Source organism: Ziziphus jujuba, chromosome 9, assembly GCF_031755915.1.
Source record: "Ziziphus jujuba cultivar Dongzao chromosome 9, ASM3175591v1".
NCBI lineage: Eukaryota > Viridiplantae > Streptophyta > Magnoliopsida > Rosales > Rhamnaceae > Ziziphus > Ziziphus jujuba.
The window spans coordinates 19,317,083-19,331,547 of record NC_083387.1 but is presented as its reverse complement, the minus strand read 5'-3'; the positions used below and the strand labels follow the sequence as shown (position 1 = coordinate 19,331,547).

At 33.9% G+C, this 14,465-nt stretch overlaps 1 protein-coding gene across 1 annotated transcript; it reads left to right on the top strand.

Moving 5' to 3' along the window:
* The first annotated feature begins 9,903 nt into the window (after positions 1-9,903).
* Positions 9,904-14,221, top strand: LOC132805388 (probable LRR receptor-like serine/threonine-protein kinase At3g47570). The gene is made up of 3 exons (XM_060820202.1): positions 9,904-12,662; positions 13,083-13,471; positions 13,942-14,221. Exons 1-2 carry the CDS (start codon positions 9,950-9,952, stop codon positions 13,445-13,447), a joined length of 3,078 nt encoding a protein of 1,025 aa, XP_060676185.1. The 5' UTR covers positions 9,904-9,949; the 3' UTR covers positions 13,448-13,471; positions 13,942-14,221.
* Positions 14,222-14,465: the final 244 nt, after the last annotated feature.

The following is a 14,465-nucleotide window of genomic DNA, read 5'->3' as shown; positions in this document are numbered from 1 at the left end:
CCTTTAAAAATATTTTTGGGGTAATTAATTGTATTTTTGTGATATTAATTTGATATCTGTAAATTGTGCTCATGTGGTGTATTTTAAATATAATCGGGAAAAATATTATTTTATATATATATTTACCCATTGGTAATAAATGGAAATTTTGGGATCATTAGAAATTCTCGATTATTATTTTATTGTGGTTTAATTTATTATGCATGAGCAAGGTGTATTTCGGTAGTATTTGTACGTGGTTTTCAGTATTAATTTTTCGGGCATAATTGGGTTAAATATTTTATGAAAATATTTATTTAAGTTGGTGGTTTAATTTTATAAATTATGCCCGCGGTATTTCAATTGTAGAATCTCGTATTACGAGAAAAGGTATGGTTTTATCTGTCATCGATATTTTCGTACCGGGTTGTTGAATAAAAATATGTGGGATGGTGTTTTGTGAAAATTTGGTATACTTCCAACGGTAATTTTGGAAAACGGTACGGTTGGTTATTATTGTTTATTTTTAGACGCACTCATACAGTATTGGTGTTCTGGTGTATGGTGTATGGACACGTGGTAGTGCGCGGTTATTATCTGGTTTAGCGCACGGTTATTACTTCACCCGTGAGTTGCCATTGGACCGTGGGCAGGCAAGGTTATTGTTGTGCACAGCCGCCCCCCTCCTTGGCCGGGTGATGGTTTTTTTAGCAGTCGGTACTGTCGGGACGCCGAAGTGACCGCTGCAGGTTTCTCTCTTTAACCTCCCGCCAGTCGGTGCTCGGGACGCTGGGTATCGGAGGGCATCACCGGTATATGGTGTGGTGCGTCAGATGTAATTGTCGGTGTAAATTGCAAATAATGGTTTAAACCCCAAAGGTGTTCAAAATTTATTTAATATAATTTATTATATTTTTATTATATATTTGGGGTATGTTTCTATTTAATTATTGTTTATCAAATGGTTTAATCCCTTGGTTTTTGGGAGGTATGTACATTGGGTTTTGTGAAAATGTTTTAAAAGGGGAACTTTTCCAACTGAGAGAATTGTAAGGGTTTTGAGAGAAATTATTATTTTCCAATTAATTATTATCTATCTACTGTATTACTGTGGTATTATATTGTATAGTAGATAGGGTCGCTCACTGAGATGATTAGCATCTCACACTCTTAAATTCCGTTCCCCTAGGTCCAGGTTGGAGACGTTGATTGTCCGGGGCGAGCCCAACGTCTCAGTTCGTTGCCGAAGGTTCAAGAAGTTTTCTTCCCTTTTTTCCTCTCTGTCTTGTATTGCTTCTTTATCTGTCATTTTATAAATTCCGCATGTTTCTGTATAATGCTCTGTATACTGTATTGGACGTGTAGTTGTTCTTTATGCACTGGGTTGCTGCTGTTGTTTTATTTTGAAGTGCTGCAATTTGTGGAATCAATTTGTAGTTTGTGGGAGGAATAAGGGGATGAGTATAGAAGTGTGTTTTCAGTGCAGGTAAATTTGTGGTAAGTAAATCCCTTAGGGGAGGCTCTGTCGGATTTTCCGTTGGAGGGTTCGGTAGGGTTTCCCTGGGATCAGGGCTGTCTAGGGTTCCGAGGAAGGAATTCTGGACGGGTCCTGACACGTGCCGCTAATCTGAGCGCCACGTGGTCAAGCCATATCAACGAGGCAATGAGATAGCATGATGCCACGTCAGCATGTTGATAATGTGGCATGGTGCCACATTAGCGGTATGATGACGTGGTATTATGCCACATCAGCAAGGCAATAACGTTGCAGTGTGCTACATCAGCATAGTAATGATGTGGCATTGTGCCATGTCAGCATGGTGCCACATCATCAAGGTGCCATGCCAATGCAGTGACACATGGTAATGACTTTAATGATGATATCATCATGGTGTAATTGATGATGTCAGCCGTGGTGGGTGTATAAAGCAATTTTATGGGTATATACAGCAATTTTTGTGGGTGTATACAGCAATTTTTGTGGTGTTTATAGAAATCCAAAAAATTGCATTTTTTGTATTTTCATTTTGGAAATTGCTTATAATTAGTTTGTTGAGATAGAAAGTAACAACTAATTGATTTCTATTTTTGTAATTTTACAGAAATGGAAAGTGGAAACAATAGGATTGTGCCCACTCAGACTTATGGGATTCAAATGCCTCCTTTTGGTAGTCACGCAGAAAAACCTGGAAGTTCAATGGAGCAAATTTCGAGAGGTGGCAGCAGAAAATGCTATTGTACTTGACTACGTTGGGACTTGTAAGGTACTTAACTGAAGATGCGCCACCTAGTAATAATAAAGAGAGTGATAAGGAGACACTCATTAGAATTATGTCCTGAATGGCCTTTTTAATGCCCCGTACGGTGTATACTGTGGCACAAAGTCAGCTAAAGAGCTGTGGGAAACACTAGACCAAAAGTACAAGACTGAAAATGCGAGTCCAGGAAAGTTTATTATAGGCCGATTCTTGGACTACATGATGGTAGATACAAAGCCATTAATGAATCAGATACATGAGTTGCAAGTGCTGATTCAAGAAATGTTTGCTGAAGGGATGATCATGAATGAAGCCTTACAAGTGGCTTGTATGATTGAGAAGCTACATCTAAGTTTGAGTGACTTCAGGAATTATCTAAAGCACAAAAGAAAGGAGATGGATATGGAGGGTCTTCTTAGCAAGCCTCGCATTAAAGATGACAACAGAAAGTCTGATAAAAAAGCTTCAAAGGCCAGGATAAAGGCCAATGTTGTAGAGCATGGTCAGAACTCCAAGAACAAGAAGAAAGTTGGAAAAGCTTCCAAGTTGGATCCTAAAGGCGGAATCTCCAAGAAGGCCAAGTTTCAAGGCAGGTGCTTTAATTGTGACAAGATGGGTCATAGAGCTATGGAATGTAGGCTACCAAAGAGAAAGAGGAACCAGGCACAGGTGATGGAGGACATCACTCTAGAGCTTGATGACATTGATCTAAGTGATGTAATCTCTGAGGTGAACTTGGTGGGATCTAATCTTAGAGAGTGGTGTATAGATATTGGTGCAACCCGCCATGTATGTTAGGATAGAAGCATGTTCACTTCCTTCAAACCAAAGAAGAATGGGGAGAAGTTGTTCATGGATAACTCCGCTACCTCAGAAATCCAGCGTGAAGGCAAAGTAATCCTGAAGATGACCTCAAAAAAAGAGTTTAATTATGTACTGTATGTTCCAGACATTCGCGAGAATCTAGTATCTGGATCGCTGCTGAGTAAACATGGTTTTTACTTAATATTTGAGTCAGATAAAGTTATTTTGTCCAAATTTAGGATGTTTGTGGGAAAGGGCTATGTAGTTAATGGTTTATTTAAACTCAATGTAATGACAGTAAAGCAAAAAAAAAATGAATAAAGCTAGTACTTCTTCTGTTTACTTGCTTAAGTCTTCCATTTTGTGGCATGGTAAACTAAGAGATGTTAATTTTAATTCTCTATGGAGATTAATTAACTTAAATCATATTCTCACATTTGAAATTGATTCTAATCATAAGTGTGAAACTTATGTGGAAGCAAAATCAATGAGGTCATTATATCAAACAATTGATAGAAATAATGAACCTTTGGATTTAATACATAGTGATGTATGTGATTTAAAATTCGCACTGAATAGGGGTGGTAATAAATATTTTATCACCTTTATTGATGATAGCACAAAATATTGCTATGTGTACTTGCTTAAGAGTAAGGATGAGGCTATAGAGAAATTTATTCTCTAGAAAACAAAAGTTGAGAATCAACTCAACAAGAAGGTTAAAGTGATCAGAAGTGATCGTGGTGGGGAATATGTGACTCCATATGGAGACTATTGTGCTCAACATGGCATAAAACATGAAATTACTCCACTATATTCACCACAATCAAATGATTTGGATGAATGGAAAAATAAAACTTTAAAAGAAATTATGAATGCAATGCTGATAAGTTCTAAAGTATTTTAGAACTTGTGGGAGGAAGCCATTTTATTGATGAACGACCTGTTAAATAAGGTGCCCCGAAAAGATCAGGTAAAGACACCCTATAAGCTGTGGAAGGGAAGACAACCTTCCTACAAATATTTATGAGTGTAGGGGTGTCTAGCCAAAGTAGTGGTACCTACATCTTCCTAAAATTGTTCATTGCATCTTCATAGGATATGCACAGAATAGCAGTGTGTATCGGTTTTTTGTGTATAGGTCAGAAATTCTTAATATACACAAGAACACAATAATGGAATCAAGAATGCATCATTTTTCGAACATATTTTTCTGTATAAAGTGGAAGAAGGACCGAGTTCGTCTAAACGAACTTATGATGCTATCAGTGATAATAATAATGATAGTGATGAAGAACAAAAGAATGAAGATAAGACTGAGGTTGAGATTAGACGTAGCAAAAGAGTAAGAACTGAAAAATCCTACGGACCAGATTTTATTACTTATATGCTAGAAAGTAAACCTCAAAGCTTCCAAGAGGCTGTAAATTCTCTGAAGGGAATTTATGGAAAGAAGCTGTAAAAAGTGAGATTGATTCCATCCTGCAGAATCACACTTGAGAGTTAAAACTTTGGGTTACAAATGGATTTTTAAAAAGAACATGAAAGCAAATGATAAATAAAAGGCCAGACTTGTAATTAAGGGTTATAAGAAAAAAGAAGGCCTTGATTATTTTGACACTTATTTTCCAGTACCAAGGATAACTTCCATAAGGATGGTATTGGCGATCGCTGCATTTTGAAATCTTGCAGTATATCAAATGGATGTGAAAACAGTCTTTCTTAATGGAGATTTAGATAAAGATATCTACATAGATCAATCTAAGGGTTTCTCCACTCTAGGATAAGAAAAGAAAGTCTGTAGATTGGTAAAGTCCTTATATGGACTTAAACAAGCTCCAAAGCAATGGCATCAAAAATTTGATAATGCCATGCTAAAAGATGGGTTTAAAATAAATGAATATGACAAATGTATCTACGTAAAAGATACAGAGAATGGATATATCATTTTATGTTTGTATGTAGATGACATACTCATAGTAGGTAGTGATAATAATATGGTTCAAACTACAAAAGCCATGTTGAATTCCAAATTTGACATGAAAGATATAGGGCTTGCAAATATGAATTTAAGCATGAAAATCACAAGAACTTCGAATGAAATCATTCTTAGTCAGACATATTATGTAGATAAAATACTGGCCAAGTTTAGTAATGATGATACTAGTATAGCCAGAACACCTATAGATATGTGTTTACACCTATCCAAAAATAAAGGAGAAAGTGTATCTCAAGTGGAATACACTATGGTGATTGAAAGTCTAATGTACTTGATGAGTTGTACCAGACTAGACTTAGCTTATGCTATAAGTAGACTGAGTAGATACACGAGTAATCCAAATGATGATTATTGGAAAAGAATCATTAGAGTATTAAGATACTTACGATATACTCATGAACACGGACTGCACTATACAAGATATCCTGCTGTGTTAGAAGGATACAGTGATGCAAATTGGATATAAGATATTAAGGATTCAAAATCCACTAATGACTATGTGTTCACATTAACGGGGGCAGCCATAATGTGGAAGTTCTCAAAACAAACTGTAATAGCTTGATCTATTATGGAATTTGAGTTTATCAGATTGGATAAATGTGGAGGAGAGGCAAATCACAAAATTATATATACATTCAAGTAAAACTAAAAAGAAAAAGAAGAAAATTTAAGGGTCCACAATTTCAATTTGAAATATTTATTTAAGGGAAATTTTAAATTAAAATTAAAAAAAATAAAAATAAATAAATAAATAAAGGAGGAGGAAGAGGCACCCTACGTAGGTCCGCTCATGGATGTAGTAGGACTGCCGCCGTTGCTACTTTCTGCCTTTAACGGTTGCATTGGTCAAGGTCATGCACCTAGTGACAAGCAGGAGTTTAGAAGATTTTTCACAATGAAACCAAAAAAAAAAAAAAAAAAGGATACAAGTCCACGAATTTCTACGCAATTCCTCCTCTAAGAATTTAATTACAGGTTTTTCCAAATTTATTTGAAAAATCATAACTACATTATCCACTTTCCGTAAATAAAAAAAGGGAAAAAAAAAATCAGTCTGGGTCATGCACCTAGTGACAAGCAAGGAGTTTGGGAGATTTTTCACAATGAAACCAAAAAAGTCCATAAATTTCTACGCAATTCCTTTTATAAGAATCTAATTACAGATTTTTCCACACGTCTTTGAAAAATCAGAAATACACTGCCGACTTTCCTTTTACACAAAAACAAAAAAATAATAATAATAAATAAATAATAAAGAAAAATAAGACATCTAAAGGTAATTTAATTTGACTGAGAGTGTAAGGGTAATTTGCCAAAGGAGTTTAAATGATTTATTAGAAAGTTGAAGGATGTTTTAATATTTATCTTAAACTTCAAAGGATTTAAATAAAATATTTTTTTAATATACCTTTATTTCTTTGAATTTTTTCTGATGCATTATTTCTTTGAATCTTAAACAAATGTTTTTAATTAAAATTTTATAAAAGCATCATGAATAAAAACTAGAACTAAAAAAATATTAATAGTAATAAAATATATAAGTTCAGAAATTTTTATTTTGATAAAAATAAATTATATTGCATAACACATTACAACAGTAAACAAAGTATAGTATTAATATTATATATTAATTCTAAGACAATCATTTTAATCTTAATTAGTAAATTCGCAAATAATATGTATATAATACACGTATATATGTACTTTTGGGGGAAAAAAAAACTTCCATATTACATATCAAATTTAAATGCCCATAAAAATACATATTTTGTTTTAAGGAAAAACTTTAAAACATGTATCAAACATATTATCATATTATACAAGTGAAAAAAATCTATTTTTGAGCAATAAACAATTTTGATTTTTTTTCTCTTTTACGAAAGCTTAAAAATGTGTATAAAAAGGATTTTTTTAATTTTATTCTTTTATTCTTTAATTATTTACTACTATTTTATATTTTTAGTATATTAAATTATTATAATGTTACTAACAGATATATTTTTTATCACATATATAAAAAATAACTAATTATGATATATAAATAATTATCATATTTTTTGTCCCCATATTTTTTAATTTATAATGTATTATATACGTACATATCGAATTTATAAACTTCCCATTTATGCATTTTTGGCTGAATTTTTCTTTCAATGTTTAAATAAATAAAAGAATTTATATACTTGTATCATTTATATATTTCTGTGATTCTGTATTTAACTAATTCCAATCTGCTTTAATATAATATATTTCAATACCATACTACGTGGTAAATGAACCCCTAGGCAAATCAAGAAATTATATATACATTCAAGTAAAACTAAAATGAAAAAGAAAAAATTTTAAGGGTCCACAATTTTAAAATTTGAGAATTTTATTTAAGGGAAATTTTTTTTTTCACAATAAAAAAAAATATACAAAAAAGGTCTATGAATTTCCAAGGTCATGCAACTAGTGACAAGCAAGGAATTTGGGAGATTTTTCACAATAAAAAAAAAAAAAAAAAAAAGAGCCCATGAATTTCCTCGCAATTCGCATTCTAAGAATTTAATTACAAATTTTTTCAAATTTATTTGAAAAATCAGAACTACATTGACGACTTTCCTTTAAAAAAAAATAAAAAATAAAAAATAAAAAAAAAGGGAAAAAGTCGAGGTCATGCACTTAGTGACAAGCAAGGAAGAAAATGTCGAAGGAATCGGTGAAATTTCACCGACAATGTCGGTTGTTGCCAACCCTCGGCATCGATATTGGGGGGGGGGGGGGGGGGGGGGGGGGCGCGCGGGGGGGAAGAAATTTCCTTCACCATTGTCGTGTAATCTCGATGTTATCGGAAGGAGTCGGTCGGAATTTCGGGAAACATGTGGGGTGTCAGTCGAAATGTTAGGAAATCCGTCGAAATCTGGGGTTGGGTGGGTCGGCTACCTCTCTTTCTCATCTCCGGTGACCAATTCAGTCCTCTGCAAGCAGCTCCGGCGAGAACCCAGCAATCCCGGTCGTGGGAATTGAAGAAAATCGGTTGAAATCAGCTCCGGGTACCTCTGCGGTTGTCTCACCAACGAGCTCGAGCTCTGAAACCTGTTATTTTCTTCACAATAGCTTGTGCATTTAAAGAAATATAATAAATGTCTGTTTAATCGACATCTCAATTATATACGTAAATTAATTGGCACAACACAATTTTGTTTGGTTGTTTAATAATAAAATTTTTGTATCTTGGATCACATACTAGAAGACCAGAGCAAAACAACATGCGAATATGATCAAAATAATAATAATAAACAACGTTGGAATGTGCCACCTTACTCTTTGTATGCTGACCTCCCCTCCCTCTTACGTTTATTTATTTATTTAATTTTAATTTAATCATTCATAATAATTTATCTTCTATTCTTATACAACAGTTTCTTATCTTGTGTTTGAAGCGTTGAGTCAATAATGGCTACAGCGCCTATGCGCATAATCTGATATAGATTTTTCCACGAGGAAAAGAAATTGGAGGGAAAGTGGGCAAGTGGGCAACAAATTCAGCTTCCGTCGGGAGTTACAGGGCAAGTGGGCAACAAATTTTTTCTGGTTTCGTGAGTTTGTCTAATAGGAAAAAGAAAAAGGAAAAAAAAGATAAAAAGAAGAAGAGATATTTGAAGCACATAATCCTCACCATGATTATGATATTGGTATCTCTAATCATTATATATCTTAAAATGAATGTTATATTGCTCCTTGGATAAATCCATATTACCCTCCACTTGTATAGTTGATTGAAATCGAGAGAAAGAGATATGCTTGGTATATCCACAATTATATGGAAAATTTATCTAATATGATGAGTTGGAATGATTATTGTTATACTCGTGAAATATCTAGATATGATAATCAATTTGAAGCAGTAAGGAATTCTTTTTAATATTGATGATGTATTATTAATTATATTTGAAAATTTCATGTATTTTAATATTATTTATTAATTTTTCTATTTTTTGGTGCAAACAAACATTATATTTTCTTTACGTACAATTATTTTCAATGTCTATGGATTATGTTATCAATCTTATACTCTAATTCTTGTATATTTTTACATTATTTTACCATATTAACTATCTCACATGCAAAAATCTGTATTCTAAATTAAATATTTATAGTTTTCGTGATTTTATCGACATTTCCATCGACATCGACATTTCCATCGACGTTTACATAAAATTATACCCTCGATATTTCCGTCGATACTGATATTTTCATCACTGGTGATATTTTCATCACTGGTGACAAGCAAGGAGTTTGGGAGATTTTTCACAATGAAACAAAAAAGGTCCATGAATTTCTACGCAAATCCTATTCTAAGAATCTAATTACAGATTTTTCCGCACGTCTTTGAAAAATCAGAACTATCACTGCCGACTTTCCTTTCACAAAAAAAAAAAAAAAAAAAAAAAAAAAAAAGACCCACAAATGTGGCGCATAAGGTCACGTCAAGGAAAAAAATGTTTAGACCATCGAAAGTATATTTTCTGTATATCTAAAAGCCTAAATAAAGGTTGGGGTGATCGAAATGAAAGAAAGAATTTTTTTTTTTTGAGTTTCAAAGCAAAAATAATTTAATCATATTATAATTGTTCTTTTTATCATAATTAATCATATAGACGTTCTTATTTGTAACTATTCCATAGTTTAAAAAAAGGGAATTTTGAGTATTTTATGCTATGTTTTGATTTTTTTATATTAAGAAACAAAAGTGATTTATTATTATTATTATTTTTTCTTTTGTGTATATTCAATTAAATTAGGGTCCCACGAAAATGTTAATTAAGGGGAATTAAGTTTATAAGTTGAGTAGACATGCGTGTAGCTTGGTGATACACCTTCACAACTTTGAGCTCCACCATCTGGTGGCCGTTCAAAATTCCAAATGGATCAGCTCTCACTCTCAGGCACCCGTTTTAGCATATATATTTCAGTTTTCATGCAAATCTTTCTTCTCACCTCTTTAGCCTTAATCCCGTTCACAGTTGGAGGAAATAGTTATAATGAAACCGATAAGCTTTCATTGCTCGCCTTTAAGGCTCAAGTGGTGGAAGACCCTTTTGGAGTTCTCAACTCTTGGAACGCATCTCTGCATTTCTGTGAATGGTCGGGCATTACGTGCGGCCGACGGCACAAGAGGGTCACGGTGTTGGACGTCAATTCACACAAGCTGAAAGGTGAGTTATCTCCACACATTGGAAATTTGAGTTTTCTCAGGGTATTAAAGCTCTATAACAATAGTTTGGGCGAACATATCCCACCGGAAATAGGCCGTTTGTTCCGACTGAGAATATTACGTCTGGATAACAACTCCTTTACTGGCGAAATTCCAGGCAACATCTCTCACTGTTCTAGCCTCGAGAAACTAATTCTGGCTTATAACAATCTTGTTGGAAAAATTCCCCAAGGTATAGGCTTCTTGTCCAAGCTTTACTTCATCGATTTGATCTCCAACAAATTAGTTGGAGAAATTCCCACTTCTCTTGGGAATCTTAGTACTCTTGAGGTGTTGGCTGTGGAAATTAACAGACTGCATGGGAGCATTCCAAATAGCTTTGGGCAGTTGAAGAGCTTGAGTAATCTAGATGTTGGAGTAAATTATTTATCTGGTACCATTCCTACCTCAATATACAATCTCTCTTCTATTACAGTTTTTGCTGTGCTTGAAAACCAATTTCATGGAAGCCTACCGCCTGACTTGGCTGGTCCCACTACTCTTCCAAACCTCCAACTTTTTTATGCCAGCTCTAATCAGTTCGATGGGCCAATTCCCCTAACCATTTCCAATGCCTCTGGCCTTGTACTATTTGAAATAGCCAAAAACAAGTTTTCTGGAAAAGTGCCTAGTTTATCAAGAGTCTCCAATTTGCGAAGTCTAATTCTTGAAGATAATAATCTCGGATATCGCGAGGATGATGACTTAAATTTCATCACCTCTCTTGTGAACTGCACTAATCTAGAAGTTTTGTATTTGAATCAAAATAATTTTGGAGGAACTTTGCCTGAATCATTGAACAATATCTCAACAAAGCTTCAGTCTTTAGCAATTGCAAATAATTGGATACGTGGAAGTATTCCAACTGGGATTGGAAACCTCATCGAATTGGAATTTTTAGACGCCGAGGAAAACCATTTGACAGGTCCTATACCCGGTTCAATAGTTAAATTACAAAAACTGTATTGGTTGTCTTTTAGCAACAATAATCTCACGGGAGTTATACCTTCTTCTATAGGGAATTTGACATTGTTAAGCAAACTCTTGCTACACTCCAACAACTTGCAAGGAAGCATACCATCGAGTCTTGGAGGATGTAAGAGTTTGACAACACTTGATTTTTTTCAAAACAATTTGAGTGGTACTATACCAAAACAACTTATTGGCTTGTCAACCTTGGCCGAGGGATTAGATTTATCATGGAATAGGTTGACTGGTCCCATCCCTATGGAAGTAGGAAATTTGGTAAATATTCAATATTTGCGTCTTGAAGAAAATAAGTTGAATGGTGAAATTCCTGAAACTCTTGGTGGTTGCACAAGCTTGATGTATTTGCATTTGGGGGGAAACTCGTTGCAAGGGAACATTCCCTCATCTTTGGTTACTTTGAGAGGAATAGAAGAAATGGACTTCTCTCGCAACAACTTATCTGGAAAAATCCCTATGTATTTGCAGACTTTTCATATGTTGAAGATTTTGAATTTATCGTTCAATGATTTCGAAGGTGAAGTACCTATTCATGGAGTGTTCAATAATGTAAGTGCACTTTCCATAGTGGGAAACACAAGGCTATGTGGAGGTATACCACAGTTGAACTTGTCTAGCTGCTCCTTCAATCTCTACAGAAAGCATAAACTGTCTCGCAAGGCAAAAATCATTATTGTTTCTGTTGCTTGCGGACTCGTTGCGTTGATTCTAGCGATATTTTTGCTTATATTTTGTATGTTGAGGAAAAGAATCAAGTCAACAAATTTGGGATCAGCATTTGGAATTTCTTTCTTGAAAGTATCATATGGGGATCTTTTCAAAGCTACTGATGGATTTTCATCAGCAAATTTGATTGGTGTTGGAAGTTTCGGTTCTGTATATAAGGGAATCTTGAATCAACTAGAAGCAAAAGTTGTTGCTGTGAAAGTACTAAAACTTGAAGCTTCAAGAGCTTCAAAAAGTTTTGTAGCTGAATGTAAAGCCTTGAAAAGGATCAAGCACCGAAATCTTGTTAAAATCATAACCGCATGTTCAAGTATTGATTTTCGGGGAAATGATTTCAAAGCTCTTGTATATGAGTTTATGGTTAATGGGAGCCTAGAAGAGTGGCTACATCCAAATCATGGAGCAAAATCGGAACAAGAACACAAGCATTTGAGTCTTATTGACAGGGTGAACATTTCCCTCGATGTGGCAAACGCTCTCAATTATCTGCACAATCATTGCCATGTGCCAACTGTTCACTGTGATTTGAAGCCAAGCAATGTTCTCCTAGACAGTGACATGAATGCTCATATTGGTGATTTTGGATTGGTGAGGTTCCTTTCCCACCAATTTTCCTCAGAACAAACTAGTTCTCTTGGAATAAGAGGCTCCATTGGATACATGGCGCCAGGTATAATTTATCTTGATGTTTAGAAATCTTTCTATATTGGTAAATTATCATTATGTTTTAATAAAAATATAATGATATGAATTGAATTTGTGATTTTGTTTGTTTCTATCCAACGTTACTTGTTGGCTATAACAAATTGTATCACTAGAACCTGTCTTTATTATTGTCTTTCTTTTTTAATTTATTTTAAAAATTTTTTATAAGGTCTTTTTTCTTTTTAGTTTATGGTATTATCTTTTTCCTAGTTTAATTACCGACATAAATGATTATAGAACAGTTATGGTTCAAAAGGGTTGCATTTTTCACTTTTATCCACAGGCATAAACCAAGGTTTTGTTTCTTGTTTTTTTTTTTTTTTTTCCCATTAATTATAATTACTATTTTTTTAATTTGTATTGTGTACGTGTGTACGACTTATAGAGTACGGCATGGGAAGCGAGGTGTCAACATTGGGCGATGTCTACAGTTATGGAATCCTGCTGTTAGAGATGTTCACAGGCAAGAGGCCAACTGATATTATGTTTAGAGATGGTTCAAATCTGCATAACTTTGCTTTGGCAGGTCTTTCTAATTGCGTGGAAGAAATTGTAGATGTCATGCTTCTTCAAACAGAAAATGAAGGCAGAAACAACAATAATGTAAATCAAGGCACTCACGACTGCTTGGTTTCAGTTATTAAAATTGGAGTAGCTTGCTCTGCCGAGCTGCAAAAAGAGAGAATGGATATGGCTGATGTTGTTGCTGAACTTTGTCATATAAAAGACAGACTTCACAACCATGCATAGGAAGCATTAAGAACCATCCAAGCAGTAAGCTTTCTCTTATTATAAAATTAATACCTTTTTTTAATACAAATGGGGAATTGTAGGCAGTTTTCTTTGTGTGAAAATCATGACTTCATAAATTTAGCATATGTAAACACCAAATGAAGAGTATGTGTTGGTTTTGTACGAGTTTCAAATGGTTATATGTTCGCCATACGAAAGGCGCTATAAGTTTTTATATTTTCATTACAGCTGGCAATCTAACAGAAGTGGGGATAGAATATTTGCTGGTGTTGATACCATTTAACAGCTAATAAAGTAACAATTCTCTCATTATAATCGTTATATTATAAATTCATAGTTTTTGTTACAAATGCGAAATTATATACAGACTTCTATGTGTGGAAATCATGTCATAATAATATAGCATATTTAACTTTTGTCTATTTAATGAAAGACTTGACAAGCTTATAAATTTTCAGTATTTGACTAAAACAGAGTACTCTGTTCTACAGGAGAACCCAGTGGTTCTTTAGGTGGAGGTCTTGGAGTTGGAGGGTATGGCCAACGGTTTAGCAAAAGTGATGATAGAATATGTGGTGCCATTGAAAGTATTTACCAGCTAATAAAGTTATAGCCTGTGTAGTAAATAGTCTAGTAAAAGTCAAAAGCACATTTTCTTCTCTTCTTTTCCTCCTTTATGTCATTATATTTCTCCAGCTTTATGTAGTACCTCTATTATTGCACACATTTAATTTGGAAATTGATATGGTCAAGTGGACTTTTGTGTAATAATCCCTATGTGGTTCATTTCGGTATTCATCTTCATCTAATTAATTTGGAAATTGATAAGGCAGATTGTTCTTGAAAAATATTAAAATATTGCTTCGTTTTGCTCTGTTTTTGTTTTGGTCGACATATATTTGTTTGGTTTAAGAATAGTAAGAACATTATCTCACCAAAAAGAAAAAAGTTATGAACATATGTTTATTTACTGCTATTTTGATACTTTTTTTCTTTTTATTTTTGGTCATCTTAC